The 21,406-nt window shown below is 36.1% G+C and overlaps 1 protein-coding gene across 2 annotated transcripts in view; it reads right to left on the reverse strand.

The window, feature by feature from the left end:
* The window catches only part of chrna8 (cholinergic receptor, nicotinic, alpha 8), a 95,556-nt gene that overhangs the window by 53,913 nt on the left and 20,237 nt on the right, over positions 1-21,406 (reverse strand). For both annotated transcript variants that reach the window (XM_067403672.1, XM_067403671.1), the window contains exons 2-3: positions 19,161-19,300; positions 695-739 (exon numbers count right to left, since the gene is read on the reverse strand). In XM_067403672.1, coding sequence (XP_067259773.1) covers positions 695-739; positions 19,161-19,300 — 185 coding nt within the window. The remainder of the gene's footprint in view (positions 1-694; positions 740-19,160; positions 19,301-21,406) is intronic.

Genomic DNA, 21,406 nt, shown 5'->3' on the forward strand with positions numbered 1-21,406 from the left:
CCGAGTGCAATGCTGTACCAGTTGAGCTACTGAGCAAGTTTACTATGTCAGAAAAGTACATACCGTATGGAACTCATTATGTAATGCAAATGGCAACATGTATGCAATGTGTGTAAAATATGTGTAGTCATGCAATATGATAAAGTGCATGGTTTTGACGTCTTATTGTGCAAGGAACTGTGCGAAAACAAGTTTGCCCGTATGATCATAATTTGTGTAAAAAGGAATAAATGTTGTTGTTTTACTGCCAGTAGTGTTGATTTCAGCTGGAAACTGCAATGAATTCCATTGCATGTATAAGTTCTTTTCGTTTTTTTTTTTTTTTTTTTTTTTTGAGGTTTTTTTTTTTTTTTTTGAGTTTTGAGTTTTGCAAAAATGTAGGCAGAGGCACACTTTTTCAAATACTGTAGTTGCCTGGGACATTACCAAAATGGCCACCAAATAAACTTAATTTCCTTAAAGGGATAGTTCACCCAAAAATGAAATTTCTACCATCATTTACTCCCCCTCAAGTTCTTCTGCTTGGTTACAAGCATTTTTCCAAAAATCTTCTTTTGTGTACAGCAGAACAAAGAAATTTATACAGGGGGAGGGGGAGTAAATGATTACAGAATTTTCTTTTTTTTTCGGCCACACACACTTACACATACATTCACAATGCATGAGTACAAAAGGAAACTAAGTAGAAACTCACCAGCTGTAGCCAGGCGTTGGTTATTAATACCTGATTTTTTTCATCCTGGGGCAGGGAAAAAGGAGAGAAAAGGAGATTCAGTATCAAATGAGGACATAAATGAAGGATTACTTCAAATTTAACAAATCTCCTTTCTGCTATAATCCAACCCTTTTTATGAACAAAGATTTTGTTCCTTTTTTGGCCTCTGTGTACTATTCGCTCTCTAGCTCTCTCTTTCTCTCACACACAAAAGCAGCCTTTTGCAGCGTTTGAGATAAGGCCAAAAGAGACCAGCTATGACACTCAAAGAATAGGAGCAATCAAACCTTAAAGCAGTTTCACAATGACAATCACCATTACAATACAGATCTCATGGTAAACCTCTTGGGATTTAAAGCTTCACTTCAACATACATCGATCTGTGTGTTTATGTTAGCTCAAGAACATTCAGCTTTGAATGATCAAAGATGTTTGTTTCATTCAGAGAAGTGTCAGCTCTGATTTCCTCACATTTCATTCAGTTTGGACCAGGGATGATCTACAGTGTCATCAATTTGTCATGTTTTTACCCTTAGATATTCTTGTTTCTGGCTTCAGCTATAGTTCAATAAGTAACTGACCGATAAGCACAGAGAGCATCAGCTTCAGACAGTTCCAAATGAAGTGTAAACACAGTTTATACACAACATCAAAGATAGAGAATAAATAAGATTTGGAAAACAAACAAAAAAAAGATCTCTTTTATATGCAGGACATGCAGGAAAAAAATACTAGGCTAAATCGTGTGCACAATTTACTAATTCGTTCCCTCAATTGACTAAAACTTTCGAGGGAACGAAATAGTAAATCGTGCGCACAATACATTTTTTTTTCTTGCGTGTCATGTGTGAGGCTCCATACTTTTAAGTGATTTTAGAGTCAGTTTCATTAATAAAAAATTACTGTGATATTACCATGTAAATATTATTAGCAATTAAATTAAATTTACAATGGATAAGAGTCATGATGCAATACATTTTTTGGATGTAAAGTTAACCAAGATAGGAGGATTATTACAAACAACAGTATTTCAAAAACTTACGGATAAAAACACAATATTAGCAATGGACAGTTTTTATCCTCCTCTTAAACTTAATTTACCATTTAGTCGATTGTGTAGGCTAAAACGTAATAGTACTACAGATGAATTTGATGAACAAACCAAATTACTTGTCCAATGTCCAGAGGGTATCCAGAAAATTGGTTAAATAGTGCATTAGAAAAGATTAACAAATTAGATAGAAGTGACCTCTTGTGCACAAGTAAATCCAAACATAAACAAATAAAATTCTCAGTACATTGTATATTAATATATAATGAGAATCATTCGAAGTAGAGAAGGTGTAGAAGGTGTGTCACATGCCAGAACTTGATAAAATGTAATTGATTTATATGTCCAATGACAAGCAAATGCTTCAAAATTAAATCTTGTATCACCTGTACCACTGGCAATGTGATCTATATGTTAATTTAAAGTGTACTTGTCCAAAGATATATATCGGAAAATCATCACGACAATTGAAATTACGCTTAATGAACATAAATCAAGCATTAGACATCAAAATATAACTTCTTCAGTTGCAAGACATTTCAACAAGTTGGGACATAACATCAAACAATTGGAATGTATAGGGATAGAGGAAGATTTAGGATCATAAAGAGGTGGTGATATAAATAAAGAATTATTAAAGCAGCATTTTGGATCGATAAATCAAAATCACTCTCTCTTAATGGTATGAATGAGGAATTGGATTTTTCTGTTTTCTATAATGTGATGTAGAGAAAATTGCATTATATGATTATTACAAATGTCACAAAATAAATAGAATATTCTAAGTGTGAAGACCCATGTTGATATGCATAATTGATTGATATATATATATATGTATGTATTTTGATCAATTAAATTCAGCCTTGATGGGGCCAGTATTCCACACTGCCTTCTGAAGTAAAGTACTGCTAAAAAGGAACCATTACATTCAGGAGGTCAGTTTAGAGTTGACATAAACAGTTTTGTTGCAGTTGATCTTGAATTTCAGTTCAAATCTTTCCCTTAAGGCTCCAATGATTGCTCATGCTGAAGAGGAACTCGTCTTTGCTTTTTGTCTCCAGTCTCTCTGTCAATGAGCTTCCTGTTTAATGCGCAAAGATGTCTCTTTTGGCAACTACAGAGTGGGTGCATTAGCCATTCAGTTCCTAGGACATTCCAGCATGAACAGAGATGGTTATTAAAATGGGATAACTGAAACCTCAAAGATGTTTTTAAAAAAGGTGGTTGAAATTGTGGTTCAGGAACCCCAGCTTTTGTTAAAACTACAGATTTAACTTGTATTACTGCCCACACACAGTCGGATCAATAGAGCATTGGTGCAACAATCATAAGTGCATTATGGGAGTTGAAGTTTTTAGCAAAAGGGAACGCCACTCTGTTTTCTTTCATCGTGTAGCACAAATTTCAGTGTTTTGTACTACTTGTCTCTCCCACATATACAGACAAGTTTTATTAAAAGCCCATCTTGTCAGCAGTATATTCCCACTTTAAAGTAGAAAAATATTTGATATATTGATATATTTACACTTTGTTGCATTTTTTTAAATTATTTTTTAAGAATGCCTTGATTTTAGGGCCACTAAATGTCATGAATTACTACTATTTTTGTTCATGATGTCAATGAGTATGAGACAAATTCTCACTCTTGAGAACAACGCTTTGTTGTTTTGCCCTTCTTTTTCTTTATTATTAAATTTCTATTCTTGGCCTGTCTGCTGAAACTCTTGAAAGAATGCCTCTCACTCTTGGGTTCAGCGAGTAAAAGTCTCTTTGTTAAGCCATCTTGATATGAGGTTCCCACCACAAGGTTAGTCATTTCTCTATAAAGTATATCCTCCATATGTGTCAAAACCTGAAATCGTCGAGAGAGAGAGAGAGAGAGAGAGAGAGAGAGGTACAACCTTAAATTTCAAGCCATTAACATGACACATCAGTTGCCTGTTTGATCTTTTGTTTTGTTTTTCTCTGCTGAGAATATATCATTTACTTTTTTTTATCTTGTTCTTCTGTTTCTTCTTATTTTCCTTCCTTCTGTCTGTTCCTTTGTCACATTAAAGTCCCTGTTGTTTTCTGCTTCTGCAGAAGAAAGTGAATGTAACGTGTTGTCTGAAGGATAAACTGAGGGCTTGTGACATGCAATCAATGTCAGACAGGGGGAAGAAAGTCTGTAATAAGAGTGCCAGCGCAATCCTGACCAAAATTTTATCTGTATAGCTCTTGTCTCACAGAGCCAGACTTTTAACTAGTAACACATTATAAAATAAATACTAACAGGATTCTCAAATTAAATTAAACTGACAACAAAGGTTTTGTTACAATTAATCCTTATTATAATTAAAGTTTACCTTTAAATCCTAAAAAGTTTTGAATATCAGTTATAATTACTAAAAATACAACCCGGATTCCGGAAATGAAAACTAAACTAAAAATGAAAACTAAAAGACCTTAAAATCACATGAGCCAGTATTTTATTCACAATATAATAGCCTACTACAGGTCTCAAAAAAGTTGGCACGGGGGCAACAAATGAATGAAAAAGCAAGAAATTTTGAAAAGATTCAGCTGGGAGAACACCTAGCAACTAATAAGCTAATTGATATCAGGGGACGTATTCACAAAACATTTTATCTTACCACTATGAGTTCTCCTAAAAAGCAGTAAAAGTTCTTAGCTAAGATTTTTCTCTTAAAACCAATTCACAAACTTTTACTAAGGAATAGACTGAAGTCTTAAGCTAAGAGTAAGGGCGGGGTTGACCTCGTTGCTATGGAGTAAACACACAGTGATTGGCTGATGGGGGAGGAGTCAGCGATTTAATCATAGAAATATTATAGAATGAGGTGTCATGTTTCCATATTAAAATAAAACTTTTAAAATACAAATGTTGCCCTATTAAAATAAATATTTTTTTAATAAAAATGTCGTATTCAAATAAAGGTTTTAAAATGTAGGCTAAGTGTCACTAATTAAACTAGCACAGTTAATGTGGACCGCCTCTTGGATGTCTGCATCTCAAGAGAATGCAAAATGTAAGCGAAAAATTATGTTTTATAAACAAAGTTTGGGAGGAACACATTCAAACGTTCTACCTAATCAGCTAAAGAGGAGGAATATATACACAGACGAGAGCCGACTTGCCGACATTTTTCTGCATCCCTCCGCCACCCCGTCCCTCACTCTCGGCTGGGGATATGGGGAGAACTTTGGGTTTGGGCTAAATTTTAAGCTCGGAGCCCTCTATCCCCTTGGACAGCATACCAAATACACTTTTATATATATACTATTACTCTATTCAATCATTTGTAAATGTGAACTCATGAAAACCATTGCCACAGGTAATCAGACAATATTTATTTATTTGTTAAAGATTTATTTTTGGCGTCTCATCGTAGATTCAAATCTATAAATCAAAATGTATTGCATTTATGAGGAAAAGGTTCAGCACCTAAGGCTCTATCACTATTGCCTCAATGGTGTACAGTGTCTTTGGGTGGATTAGGACTGTTTGTGATTTGGTCTTAATGATTTAGGTGTCCTCTTGACTAATCCTAATGTTTCACAGACTTAGGAGCTAGTTTCAGTGCTAAAATGCTTTGTGAAATACTCTTAGAGCAAACATTAAGGTCTCCTAAAATTAGGACTGACATGCCCATTATTTTTAAGAGTTTCTCCTAAATCAGCAAGTTAGGAGCTACTTTTAGCCTCAAGATGTTTTGTGATACGGCCCCAGGTCTGTAACATGATTAGCTATAAAAGGGACGTTTTAGAGAGGCAGAGTCTCTCAGAAGTAAAGATGGGCAGAGCTGTGAAAGAGTGCGTAAAAAGATTTTGGAATACTTTAAAAACAATGTTCCTCAATGTCAGATTGCAAAGGCTTTGCAAATCTCATCTACAGTGCATAACATCATCAAAAGGTTCAGAGAAACTGGAACAATCTCTGTAGATAAGGGACAAGGCCGAAGACCTTTATTGGATGCCCGTGGTCTCCGGGCCCTTAGATGACACTGCATCACTCATCGGCATGATTGTGTTAATGACATTACTAAATGGGCCCAGGAATACTTCCAGAAACCACTATTGGTAAACACAATCTGCCTTGCCATCTGCAGATGCCAACTAAATCTCTGTCATGCAAAAAGGAAGGCTATGTGAACATGGTCTCTTCGTGTCCTGTGGGCCAAGGCTCATTTAAAATGGACTGTTTCAAAGTGGAAAAGTGTTCTATGGTCAAACAAGTCCAAATTTGACATTCTTATTGGAAATCACGGACATAGAGTCCTCCGGGCTAAAGAACCTTCCAGCGTTCAGTTCAAAAGCCAGCATCTCTGATGGTATGGGGGTGCATAAGTGCATACGTTATGGGCAGCTTGCATGTTTTGGAAGGGACTATGAATGCTGAAAGTTATATTAAGGTTTTAGAGCAACATATGCTACCCTCCAGATGACATCTGTTTCAGGGAAGGCCTTGTGTATTTCAGCAGCACAATGCAAAACCACATACTGCAGCTACTACAACAGCATGGCCTCGTCGTAGAAGAGTCCGGGTGCTGAATTGGCCTGCCTGCAGTCCAGATCTTTCACCTATAGAGAACATTTGGTACATCATTAAATGAAAGACAACAACTCTTCAGGAGCTGGAAACCTATATCAGGCAAGAATGGGACCAAATTCCAACACCAAAACTCCAGAAACTCATAACCTTGATGCCCAGATGTCTTCACACTGTTTTGAAAAGAAGAGGAGATGCTACACCATGGTAAACATGGCCCCATCCCAACTATTTTGAGACCTGTAGCAGGTATCAAATTTGAAATTAGCTAATTTTGTTCATAAAATTGTAAAATTTCTCAGTTTAAACATTTGTTATTTTTTGAATGAAATAAAATGTGAATAAAATATTGGCTCATGTGATTTGAATGTATTTTAGTTTTCATTTTATTGAAATTTAAAAAATGTCCCAACATTTCCGGAATTCAGGTTGTAATTGAAAGAGTGCAAAATTAAAGCTGAGAGGAATACCCATAGCCCTTGTGCTTAAATCATTTAAATATACAGGGCATGTTTGATCAAAATGTGGACAATATAATAATGGGGAATATAATAGTTTAGATCTTTTGACAGTAAAAATTAATATAGATTTGAGGACTTTTTTTTTGTATTGTGTTTTCCACTGTTGTGGATGATTATGAGTGTCCAGAGGAACTGTTAACTGACTTAAAGTAATTTCTCTATATATAAATGTTTTACAAAAATGCAGTTTGGTGTGCTATGCTATTAGAATGGTGTAGGGAAGTTCTTGAAAAGAATGTGTGATGTTTCGATCAGATAATTCATAGTTATCCATAATTTCACAGACATAAAGTGGAAAACAGTCATGCTGTGAAAATCTAATTTACTTTCTATTAAGTGCCTCAGACAAAACCCTCAATATCTTTCAAAAAATTGATTCCACCATCCTCATAAACCTTAAAATCCAATGATTAGTGGATTTGAAACTTAAAAGATATACATAGATGGTCATTGAACATATGCAGCCAAATAAAACAAACAAAAACAAACAAAAAACAGGAACAGCATATACAATATTACTGCATTTATGGATTAGACCTTCACAGCTAAGTTTTTCCAAACATCTTTTTCTGCATATATATGGCAGTAATCATAAAATTGCAGTTCTATTCCAGTATCTCACTGAAGCATGAACACAGCATAAGGGAGCTGCCTACTGCATGAACAACAAATAATTTTGCTTGTGTCTAAAAAATGCAATACAATGCTATCTAAATTATTTTAATCTTGATTTCTCACAGCTTGTGTGCTTTTTTTTTTCTATGCAAGTCACTTGAACTACAGCTCTAATAGAGTCTCGTGAAAGCCAAGGTCAGGATTTTCATATAATAGACTGAATTTCAGTTTGTTTTACACCAAACCCTTTCCTATTCCCCCAGAACACTTGTAATATACAGCATGTGTTGCATGGGATCATTCTGTGATACTTATTTTTAACAAGCTTGATGCTGGTTGCTATTCACTGCCATTATACAATATGAAACATCCATACAGATTTTAAACTTTAAGGCACATCATCCGTGCGAGAAATATAGTTTGCTATCCAGTAGAGTTTGTGGCAACAATGCTCCTAAAGAGTGGATCGCAATTTAAAAAAAGAAGTGTAATCATTACTTTTGCACTTTTGTGAAATTTTGTACTTCATGGGACATTTTTATGATAAATTAAGAATAAATAAAATGATTAATAAATATTTGAGGGGTGAGCTATTTGTCTCAGAGGTTTTTATCACCATTAAACTCAAGAATGGTGACAACAAATATTTTTAGGTCAAACTCTGAACATTATAAAATAAATAATCAGCAAATAAAGCCAGCAAGAAACCAGATAATTTATTCATGCCACATTGCATGCTGGAGGTGCCAGGACATTTCTGTGAACACTATTGCAGTTAATCTGTCAATACACAAGAGATCAGTGTAATGCACAGAATCAATGTCCTTCTATCGCACATTGTTACACAGCGTTGGGAAAGTTACTTTTAAAAGTAATGCATTACAATATTGCATTACTCCCTATAAAAAAGTATCTAATTGTGTTACTTAGTTACTTTTTATGAAAAATAATGTATTACATTGCTTGTGTTACATTACTTTTGCATTACTTTTTTCTCACCTGGGCTGGACTTGCTTGTTTGTTTTTTAATAACAACAAAAAAAGTAATATTTTAGGCAAATGTTAAGGCCCTTTCACACCAAAAGTGAAATGAATAAGCCTGCAAATGCATATTTACACCTGTACAGTAGAGGGCGCAGTTCAAACAAACCTTTCAGCTGTGCCGCCATTCTGGATTAAAGAAGAATAGGAAACAGGAAAAGGAAGTTCAACACTTTTATTTCTAAATGTAATTTAAAGTAATTTTTGCTTATTAGTATGGTTGAATTAGATCATTGAAGGTCAGCAGCAAAGACATTGGCTAATAAAGTGAGATTAAATACATAAAGTAGGCCTATATTTGTGTAATTTAATATAGTTCATTATTACATGTTTGTGTAAAAATCTTAAATTCCATTTGACTGTTTTTATTAATTTTGAGGAATACTGATTGTTTTTGTGTAAGTGAGATGAGTAAATGCATGTTCACATTTAGTCTACAGTAGAACTACAATAACCATCATGTTCACACAGTGCACATAACACCTCTGCGCTTTATTTCTCTCAACATGGGGACAGGAGAGCTGTCAGTCAATAAATGTGAAAAAGTAACTTAGATATTTTGTTGTAAATTGAAAAAGTAATGCATTACTTTACTAGTTACTTGAAAAAGTAATCTGTTTACGTAACTCAAGTTACTTGTAATGAGTTACCGCCAACACTGTTTACAGTAAGCATACTGTAAATTGTTTGAATTAATTTTATGTCTACATCTCCAAAAAGTCAGCATGAGTTCATCATGAGTTCATAAGCTGCTTATTTAGGGCTGATTTTGTAGATAGTTGTAGAGTAAAATCATGACTCACTTACCAACCTGTTCAGGCTTCATGAAACTTCCTCACAGTCAATAACCAATTATGATTTTGTATAATGTGACTGTCTAGCACAATTCTGTGAATGAACACTTCTACAATACTTAGGAAATGAAACACATGAAAACCTGCCTGTGCTAATGAGCAGTGACTGACTATTGTGATCGTAAAGATAAGGAGGTGCATGAGCGTTTTCGCTCTGTGAACCGATAAATTGAATCTTTCATATGGAAAAGCTGTGGAATGAACACGCATTGCAGATGACAGGAGATTATCCATAAATCTGGAGGCTCTTTAAATGGAGAATATAATAATGAGTGTCTCTTGAGTTGATAAAAAGAGGATGTGACTAACAATATGCACACAATGTGAGCGGGAAGTGAACAATGGAGCCAGAACTATGGAGAATTGAAGCTACTATTCTAGGCCATATCTCTCTACACCCTCTGTCTATCTCTCTCTGACTCTCTCATTCTCTGTACACCCAGAGTATGTGAGTAAAGCGTGTATGATTTTTGCCTGGAGCGACGAGCATTTTGGACATTTTTGAGTGTTCTCGCTCATTAACACGTTAGCGGCCCATGATACAATTAGATGTCAGCTAGAATTCCCCATGTGTTTTGTCAGAGGTGTAGCCCATTGGGCTGTGCACATGCTCTGGCATCATACGCGATAGCACTTGTGTGCAGGTGACCCTGAACTCTTGTTCAGCTTAGGTAATTTCCTGATCCCACCATTTTATCCCCCGTTTACAAAAAGTAACAAAAGAAAACAAAACACACACAAAATGAAACAAAAACTTTTATATACTAAATGTTCGATCACATTAGCTGAATTTTAGTGAAATTTCACAGGTAAAAAATTCATTGTTGGACTTTTTTTGTAAAGAGAGTAACTGGAAGTGGCTGACACCAGAAGCCATGCACATAAAAATGTAACACTTAGGTTATATATATGGTGGATAGAGCAAACTCAGAGCAGGGTTCTTTTCACCATTTTTCAGGGAACGAGCTTTGAGTGGGAAATGGAAAAACTGGAGTGGAGGGTTTACAGAATGCTTTGGTCTTTCCATGAGTGCAGGTTCTCATGCAAAAGAGAGAGAGAAAGAGAGATAGAGAAAGAGTGGTACTGGTTGTCTTGTGGTTTGAGGACGGCAGACGGTGAGTGAGAGAGGCCTGTGCAGCATGGAGACTGGAGGACAGAAGGATAGAGGAGGTCATAGAGGGGTTACTGGTTCTTTGGCCAGGCGGTGAGTGTGAGAGTTTCCTACCCTGAAATGAACCTTCCCTCTAACACTGCTGTTTGCGTTTTCTGAATTCACTTTAGGTGTTTGCTGAACCATTATGAGGACATGTATACACATACTCAAGGGGTCAAATCTAATACATGGTGTTTGACTTCCACAAGACCTCTTTTAAAGGAATGTTTCAGGTTCAAAACAACTAAAGCACTATCATGTCGCGTGTTGATTACCATAGAAAATTATCTAAGTATGTCCATTTTTTTTTTTTTTTTTTTTTTTTGTAGATGTTAACAGTGCTTACAGTAATGCTCTTATGATGTAAGTAAACTGGGCCAGTGCTCCAGGAGATTTAAAAGCAGAAATGTGAACACTTACATTAATTATTCAGTAAAAAGCTGTTTATTATTTGAGTTGTACATTTGCTTAAAATCATAATTTTGGAGGTGGGAACACTACTCTAGCAGGATTATGGATATGTGTTACTGACTCCCATTTGTAAAGTAAACAACACAGTGGTTTCATATTTCTGGTGAGTGTATTATTGTGGCATTATGTGGTCATGATGCGTGGTCATTACGTGATTCACTCAGACTCATGCTAACATGTATAATTTTATTTTTTTTTTTTTACTAAGGTTATTGCTTGACCCCACACACTTTGATTGCTAGTGTCTTACCATAAAAAACTGTTTTCCTTTTTTTTAAAAAAAAGATTAAGGACTAATCAAAATAATTTTCTGTGGTAAAAAATACAACCCTAAAGCTGCAGTCCATAAGTTTTGCCTCTTTGTCACCATCTCTGTTTGAAACCTGCAATTGCAGTTATTTGCAGAATTTATCTTTACGTGGGTTGTGCATCGGCACGGCTGCGGATGAATCTAATGTTTGCTGTCAGTCACCATATCAGTGTGGATACTGTACTTCGATTTTATGCCTTGGAAGTATGACCAAAAAAAGAAACCCAGAAAATGTCATCTGAACAAGTAAGTAACATGTCTGCCACTTTTGTTCTGACCAACTGAGAAAAAAAGCATTACAATCGCGCTGAAAATGGTGATTAAATGTAACGATCACTTAGCTTGGATCACGTCAAACCCTGCAAAGTATTATTATTGTTATACTTTGTTCTCAAATAGTTAATGTTAGTAACATCAGCATTGAGTGACTATGTGTATTTAGTGTGCATTAGCGTTTCATGTAGATTTCAATTTCTGTAGCCACTCTGCAGTCTGAAGTCTTTAGCTTTTGAATCTCCAGTTGTCACTGATGATTGTCAATTGAAACTTTCTGGATGACAATCTGCCATCAAAATGGTAAATTAACTTATTCCAGCTGCTGTGAGAAAAGGCTATAAATTATCCACTTCCAGCAGCATCCTCACATGCCATATACTGTAGCCTACTAGCTGGGACTCCTTCATGTAAACAGATGTGATGTAATGACGCAAAGACGAACAGCTGCGTGCTTGAATTTCCCACGGAAACCCACCAGTACTGATTTTATTATAAAACATTATTACAAGCTTACTGTTGTGAATCAGGCTAAGGTAAGTAGATAGTTTTGGACACTGGCTGGTTATGTACTTGCTCAAATTGATTTTGGATCATTTTTAACCAAAAATATTACAGACTGCAGCTTTAAAATTGGTTGTAGGGTACAATAGCTAAGTAGATCACTGGTCAACACTGTCTTCATTTGAACTCTAGAATCTAGATCATTAACTAGGGTTCCAATCTCCCATCAGGCAACATTAATTCCAAACTACTATATTGTCTCCTAAAACTACAAACCGTTTCCATTTAAGCCACTTCTGATATGTTTGCGTAAAGTTTTTATTGCACATAATCATAAAATTCTATGCCATGCTGTAATGTAATAGACACACTGCATTACAAATCAAACAGAGGCCTTTTCAATGCCAAGTATTTTTCAGCTTTTGTTTCTCACAGTCCACCTATCCTCACACTCATAACCCTCCCGGCACTGCGGTGATGTAGAATGGTGTGGCAGCTGCCACCCCCAGCCCCCCTTGAGCTGATTGCGAACAACTCATGCGTTCACGGTTTCACAGCATCCCAGTCATAGCCTTTGGGCCTCTCGCCATCTGGGGCCGTGCAAGAGCCACGCCACGGCAGCCATGATTTAACACACAGGATAAACAGATATTTCATAATTCACACTGTGCGATGGGTGAATGGAGATAGATTTCAGCCAGGTGACAGGTCCTTTGGGACAGTGGAAATAGGACAGTCAGGCATGCATACTTTTAGTTTCTTAATTTTTTTTTTTTTTTTGCAAAAAAGTTTTTATTGTTTGCATAAAGGAAGAGGTTAAAATATTAAAAGCAATATCCAAATTCAAAGAAAATTTTTTAAATAGTGTCAGCAAAACCTGTTATTTTTGCAATTCTTTTTGGTGCCTCTACAGTATGTTCATAGAAATTATGCACTTGAAATCTGACAATTCCTCCGCACATATACATTTAATGGTCATAAGCCATTTTACAGGATAATCTGCAATGCAAACATGTTGCACTCATCTTCCAGGATGAGAAAGCTAAATTACATGCTGTTAAGTTTAAGACTCTTGTAAATGCAAGGGTGGTGTTTTATGCCTTCCATGGCCTTACAAATCAGCAGATCATTAATCCTTTAGAGGAAAATCTAAAGTGCAGAGTACAGTATGTATTTTTAGTAACGTTGTACACAGTTTAGGTTCTATATGCCAAGAGAGCTGGATTCACCATATGGGTATTTGGGCCCTACCAAATCAAAGGGAGTATCATGCAGGACTGTATACTGGAAATGCAGCGCGTTGGCCAAAGGCTAAAATAGTTCTGAAGACAAAATGTACCCCTTCTCCTAAAAAATCCTTTGATATCAATCTATTGTTCCCTTTTGAGGGAACATCAGTGCTGTGTCATTGTGTTGATGCTACGGGAGCGCCTTCAGCATGAGCCGTCGACCAGGAGTTTGGATAAAAATGAACAAGAAGTTTATGAGATGTGTTCCACCTTGTCCCCGCTCTATTCCCAGGGATAATGGAGTTTTGTGTTTTGTGTTTGGAAGATGAGCACACTAGGTCAGCTCTTGAAGGAGCTGACTGTCCTCTCTCCAAAGCATTTACACCGCGTTCCAAATTAACATGAAAGTATGACATATCAGTAAGATTTCAGTTCAATAAACATTCAGATTTTAGTTTTTCTAAAATCTAAAATGTTTGTCTGTTTATTTATCCATGTCTTTTTAGATAACTGGTATCAATCTCAGACAAAATAATTTGCCAGGTCTATGGAAACCCTACTTAGAGGTTGTTCCACATTATTAAGCAAGTCACAGTTCTTATGCAATATAGGGAGGAAGAAAGATCTTTCTGAAGATGAAAAGCATGAAATGGTCCATTGTTGAGCAAAAGGCATGAAAACAACTAATATTGTGTGAAAACTAAATGGAGATTATCAAATTATCATAAGATTTGTGAGTGATTTAATGCACAGCAGAACTCAGTCAGATAAAGGCTTATTAATGAAAGTTCCTGTCAAAAAGTTAACTGTATTAAGAGGGCAGCTATAAAAAAGCCAGTGTTGAGCAGCAAACAAGTATGTGAAGAGCTGGTGTCTCTGGAGTCTCAAGAAGCTCTCCATGCAGGCTGGCATTTGTGTGTAAAGATGCATTTTAGCCACCACTAACCAAACTTCACAAAGAGAAACATTTACAGTGGGTGTAGAAATACATTTTCAAACAGTTTTATTACTGTGGTGTTTTTTTTGCAGCATGGGATAGTGCATAGTGCATTGTACAAATAGTGCATTGTATTTCAGAAGGCACTATCCTCCTTTTTATACCAAAGCTGAAAATGGCCAGTTATGAACTCCATATCTTGCAAAAGTAATTTAAATACCCTCCATCTCCCAATAATCCAGCACAAATCATCACCCGCCAGCTCCTTGCTGACGTCACAGTCTTGTTGGAACGTGGTGGCCATTCACCAACCATCCAGATATCCATCCATTTAGACCATCCATTGTAGTACGACATTAGTCAGTGAATAAAACTATTTAAAAATGAGTCTTCATGTATTTCTAAACCCACTGTAAATGTTTCTCTTTGTGAGCTTTGGTTTGGAGTGGCTAAAATGCATCTTTATGCACAGTAAAGTTTACGCACAGTTTTGACAGGAACTTTCTTTAATAAGCCTTTATCTGACCGAGTTCTGCTGTGCTCTAAATCACTCACAAATCTTCTGAAAATTCCATAATCTCCATTCAGTTTTCACACAAGTTGTTTTCATGCCTTTTGCACAACATTGCACCATTTCATGCTTTTCATCTTCAGAAAGATCTTTCTTCCTCCCCATATTGCATGAGAACTGTGACTTGCTTAATAATGTGGAACAACCTCTAAGTAGGGTTTCCATAGATCTGGCAAATTATTTTGTCTGAGATTGATACCAGTTATTTAAAAAGACATGGGTAAATAAACAAACAAACATTTTCTTAGAAAAACTAAAATCTGAATGTTTATTGTATTGCAATCTTACTGATATGTTACTTGCATAATAATTTGGAATACGGTGTACAGTGAGGATGCTCTGCTCCAGTCTCCCCCTCTTTGATGACAAAGGAGAGTTTGTCTCTGCACCTTATGGTTTGGGGCCAGGCCAAAGCGACTCAGATCATGGGGCTCACAGATGGAGCTGTTAGAAGAGCCTGAGACAGGCCCAGCCCTTTCTCATGCTCTCTCTATAGACTCCGAAGGTCCCGCTCTGGACTTGCAAGCTCTCTCTGTTATATCTTCCGGTCTAGACAACAACCTGCCATCTGGGGTGTCTAGCTTCGAGGAGCTAGATGCATAGGAGGGTTACGAGTCTGGTGCGGCTGATAGGAAGCCCTTGTATCTGAAATTTAATGAGGAGTTGCTCAAAATCATTCTCCTAAATGGCATCTCTTCTCATCCTGGAGTGAACAGCGCCATCTTAACCCTGTTTCTTGCTCTGTGCTAGATGGCTTATCTACAGACTGCGGGTTCCCCCATGAGATCTCTCTATTCTGTTAGAAGGGTTGTCAGAAGCTCCATTTGAACTTTTATAGTCAGCCTCAGAGAAGCTTCTGACAAGAGAAGGTAGCTCTGTTTGTAGCGATTACTTCTCCTAATAGGTTAGGAAATTTGCAGGCCCTCTCAGATGCCTCTTTCTGTCTGGATTTTACCCCTGGACTGTTCAAGGTGATTTTGCACCCTTGGCCAGATTACGTCCCAAGGGTGCCTTCATAATATTTTATCCTGTTGTTGTCTAAGCTTTTAGGATTTATGTCCACCAGGCCAGTGGCGTAAATCCAATCAGTTCTTTGTCTGCTTTGGAGGAGCACAACCAAAGTTCTGTTGCTACCAAGCAGACCACATCTCACTGGCTTTCGGATATGGTAACTCTCGACTAAGAGGTGCACAGTGTCACTTTGCATCTAGGCATCAGGGCCCATTCTACCATACAACTCCCAATGATGAGTGAGGGTTGTAATATTTGTTATGAACGTCAGAGCACCATGATAAACAATATCTAAAGCATGTAAACAAACATTGTATATATGTGTGCATATATATAACATCACCTAGTCTAGTACAGACAGAAAAGTGGCGGCAACAAGTCTCTTTTTAGACTCGAAGGAAAGGCAAGATTTGATTCTAAAATAGAAACCCAATTTCACTTTCAATCTTTCCACCAGTTGCTGAACATGAGGGCCAAAGGAGAGAGCATCATCAATTAAAATCCCGAGATACCTATATTGAGACACAAGCTCAATTTCCAAACCTTGAGAAGTAGTAATAGAAAGAAGATTATGAGGGATTGATTTTGATTTAGAAAACAACATAAATTTTGTTTTATCAGCATTTAAAACTAGTTTTAGTTCAAATAAGTTATGCTGAACAATATTAAAAGCAAGCAAGAGCCAGATTGGGTGTGGATGCTGAACTATATGTAACTGTGTCATCAGCGTAATAGTGAAAATTTGAATTATGAACATTTTGATCAATATTATTTATATAGTAAATAGGACTGGCCTAGGACTGACCCCTGTGACTCTAGATACATTAAGTGAGCAAGAGCTAAAACCTTCTGCCTGTACGCACTGAGATCTGTTTGAGAGATAGTTATTAAACCAACCAACAGCATGTTTAGATAATTCAATACTGAGGAGTCATTGTATCAGTAAGGTATGATTAACAGTATAACATTTTTTGAATAGATCAATGAATAAGGCTGCACAGTGTTTCTTGTTATCAACAGATTCAATAAGGCCTTTTTAGTACTATAGTACTTTAGGCCTTTAGTACTTTTAAGGCTGCCGTAGTTGTGCAATGTTGTTTTCTAAAAACCCGATTGAAAATCAGGCATTATTAACAGAAATAAAGTCCTTAAACTGATTATTGACAAATGTCTTGAGAACTTTGGCCTGGACAGACAGCTTGGAATTGGGCTGGTAATTATTTGGCTGTGTAGGATCTCCACCTTTAAACTGGGGAAGAACAAAGGCTGATTTCCATATAAGTGTAATTTCATTTTAGACAAGAGAAAGATTAAAAATATGAGTCAGAGGTGGGGCAATAAAATCAGCTGCTAGCTTTAAAAAGTAAGATTCCAATTTATCAGGAACTGCCGATTTTAAAACACCTAAAGATTTAAGGGCTTTGCATACTTCAGAGATTGCAATTGGTGAAAAGTAAAAAAAAAAAAAAAAAGCCTACACACAACTCTCTAGTCCTTTCAGGTTGAGTCACTCCTGCATTTACAGTTTTGTGCTTGTGTATACTTTTCACAACCTGTGGTGCAGGCATCCTCTCAGTATGGTGGTGTGGGTATTGTGTTCTAATAGAATCAGTGATGAGCATCAACATCTCAGTGTTACGTATGTAACCCAGTTCCCTGAGATGGGAACAAGACGTTACCTCACATTGCCATACTTCAAGTACGCCTGCAAGGCTTCTTCAGACAAATGAATCTGGTGACGGGCTTGTGCATGTGTCTTTTATAGACTTAGTCACGCTCTATGTAGTGTCACCTGACTTTGTCCGTGGACAATGACATCGGCGTGTATTACACGTGATTCAGACACTGGCTCATGCTAAAGGCGTTCCCAAAGCATCAATTCAATGACAGCATCTCATTCACGTCTCAGGGAATTAGGTTATAACCCTGAGACATTATCCATTTATTTCGCCCACCTTATTTATTGCCCACATATTTATGTGATTGATATTTATGCAAGTGCTACAGCTACTGAGCCAAAAAGTTATCTTATTAATGTTTAATGTGGATCTTTTCATGCTCAGGGACTCCCGCTGTGATGAAACATCAACATATATATTCGTCTGGCATGTGAAAATGAATAAGGAAAAAATGAAAAAGGAAAATGTGTCAGACTTAGAATAGCCCCCAGTTTGTTTTAAATTGCCAAACGTAAGATATTTAATGAATGTATTGGTTTGTGTCAATTTAATTAGTGTAAATTACTCTACATATAATACAAATTACTACTACTATGGATGTACTAGTATCCCAAAGTGTCAGGATCGATAATGTTAATAATGATCAGTCATGATTATATGTGACGCAAATCTACAAAAAAAAAGTTAATTATGGATCTTGTTTTTCATTTTTATTAATTTATTTCATTTCCTACTGTGTAATAGCTGTGTTGTTTTCTAAAAATTAGAAAGAAAAAAATCTGTAGTTGGTTCCAACAAACCAGTTAAGTTAAGAAAACCCTAGTTTTAATACCCTTACAATTATAACAATAGGGATTTTCTTAAATTAAAGGGTTTAGTACTGTACTGAGCACTGGGACTTGGTATACAAAGAAATTATTTAAATTATTAGGAGCCTGGTGAAAGGAAAACAACATCTGCTAAGGAGCAGAAAACAAACATTTTCATTAACAGCACAGTCCCCAAATGAAATGATCAACTCATGGGTCCAAGCAGGTCAAAATATTAAAACTAGCACTATAAAAAGGGTGTTAATTGTTAGGTTGTTTGGACTTTCCATAGCACTTTGTAGCAAAAAATTCAGTAGTCTCTTGATGTTTACAGTAGATGATAAAAACATTTAAGCCACAAATTAAAAATATATACATTTCATTGCATTAGATAAACCAAGTGACATATGCACATAAATTAAGATATAACTATTCTTAAGGTGATTTTAGTGGATCTATGAAGTCAGTTAACAAATGATCAGCATAATTGCTATGGTTACCACATAGGCACCATGTATGTTCCACCATATGTAAGCTACCATCAAAGACCATTTTTGACCTAAGACAACCCCAGTATATGGTATAATGTAAAAATGTACATCCTTTACACTATTTCAATTCAAGGCTTTCAAAAAAAGTCTCACACTTTTTAATTTGATGTTGATGCCAAAACCTAGCACAGTGACCTTCATCATACTCCATATACAGTCTTATCATTCATATTTAAATCAATGGATGCAGTTGTAAAGAGATAGATCCAACTGCAAATCACCTTTGAAAACAGTGGGAAGTGGAATATGCAGTTTGATACAAACCAGCCTCATGAAAGGAAGATCACATAAAAGAGAAGCAGATGCAGACACTCACCACGTCTATGATTTGAAGCAGCGTGAGTCCAAGCTCCACCACTATTGGTGAGGAATCATTGAGCACAGGCCTTTCCAGTCTGTTATAGTTGTCCATCAATTCCTTATACAACTTTCGCTGATATTCCCCTTGTAATGAGTCTAAAGAAAGAAAGAAAGACGTATTAGAATACTGTCATATTTTATTGGCCCTCATGTAGTTTCAAATCTATAAACACAAAAGAAATTTTGAGGAATTTACTGGTGTTTCCATGCAGTTACAATTACAACTTTGAAAAGGAAGCAAAGAAAGCATGAACGCATGAAACAGAAGTTGTGAAACAGCTTCTTGAACAAGAAAAAATGCAGGGCGGGACTTGATTTTGTCCATCGGTAATTGATTGGATCATTGGATCTTTGAATGATGTGCACAAATAAATCTTTCATAATAAATACGGCAATAAAAAAATTAATTGTCCATTTTGATTTTATGGTGACTTTAAAGTATAATAAAAATGGTCCACATGATATGTGTTTCTGAGAGTTTGTGAGTAGCGAGGTGTTTCTTTTCAAAAAATCATTTGATCCAATTCATAAACCTGGTCTAAACCTGGTCTTTGTTCACAAAGCGGATCTGCAGCGGTTAACTGCTCAATGGAAAGCAAGAATATCAGTGAATAATAAAATTAACTTTGGACTGTTCTTCACACCAAGCTATCGCATGACTGCAAAAAATGTATATATTGCACACATGATTAAATGATTACTTCCTAATGGTTTTGAGCTCAAAAGGAAAAGGACAAGACAACAGCAAATGGCAATAAATGCCTAATGCTGTGGAATCCAATGGGTGTAAAACAAAGATGGAAGATACAGTTAATAAGTCCATCAACAAAAGTGACAAACAATGCATTCTGGGCTCCAGCCATTACAAATCTCCCTTTTTGCGGCATAATGGTTTGAACCAAGTGTAGGTATTGACAGAATTTTGTGAACGATCTCATCAAGATGGAATGCACAAGAGATGGTTTGGAGTTAAATTTTTAATTTGATTTCCACATGCTCTGAGAAGTGACTCAGTAACTCAGAGACTAATTCCTGTTGTCCTGTGGATAACACATGGAGGGGACAGTCTGGAAGAAGAAAAGAATATGTAAAACTGCAGCATATCAGCAGTATAAAATATTCATAACTGACACACTCCTTCCAAAGAAGCCCCCTGATGTGTACAAATGGGATTTGCTCAAATGTAAAAACACGATGAGATGGAGAGATGAAATGGAAAATTTCAACAAACTAATGAGTGACATAATATTAGCAGTCCAGGATAATGCAATGTGCGTAATTGAATTTTCTTGGAACATCTGTGATGATGTCTATGTTTAGATTCTGTAGTTATGCTGTTATATAAGCAGAAATTCCTTCATAAATCAAAGGAACCCATTCACATTCTAAGCGAGAGGCATCATTCACACTCTCCTGACTCATAATGCATATGAGGAAATTAAGAAGAGCGTATGTTCTGTGTATCTGTGCGTGAGATTGTAACTGTGACAGATAGGGAGAGTGACAGAGCAAACTATATGCAGCTCACATAAAACCTGTTCAACATGAATCAAGTTTTGAATGAATGCACTGATGCAAACTCTCAGCATTTAGATGCAAGATATGCCTCACATCAGTGTCAAACCAACAAGCATGTGTTGCCTTTGATCTCTGGGTAGACCTAAAACATCACTGTTTTTATTGAAAATGTATTCCTTTTCTTTATAAATTCAACTGAAACAAATGTGTACTATTTTGTCCCAAAAGATAATATGTCAAATCAATGACTAGTTCATTTAAGAAAGTATAGTATTTAAAGCTGACTCTTATTAATTAGATAAGACACCTCTCTAAACGCTTGGTCTTTATTATATTGTATTTTTCTAATGCAAAGTAATGTCAATGTCCACTTCATGTTTAATTTCAGTGTGCATGGTAAGTTTATTGCTGACTACTACTACTACTACTACTACTACTACTACTACTACTACTCAAATGCTCTTGGAATTCAAACTTACTTTTAAACTTACTAAATGGGCAGATAAGTTTAACACAGGAAGTTGTTTGGTATAGATATTTGCTACTTTAGGACACAATTCAATTTCAATAAGAGCACACATGGTCTTAATTACCACTATACCATTTAAGATTTTTTTTTTTTCTTGATTCAATATGGTGTTCCTTTCCCCTGGCATTTCTAACAGCTGATACTAGCAGAAATTA

Source organism: Chanodichthys erythropterus, chromosome 12 (assembly GCF_024489055.1).
Source record: "Chanodichthys erythropterus isolate Z2021 chromosome 12, ASM2448905v1, whole genome shotgun sequence".
Lineage (NCBI taxonomy): Eukaryota > Metazoa > Chordata > Actinopteri > Cypriniformes > Xenocyprididae > Chanodichthys > Chanodichthys erythropterus.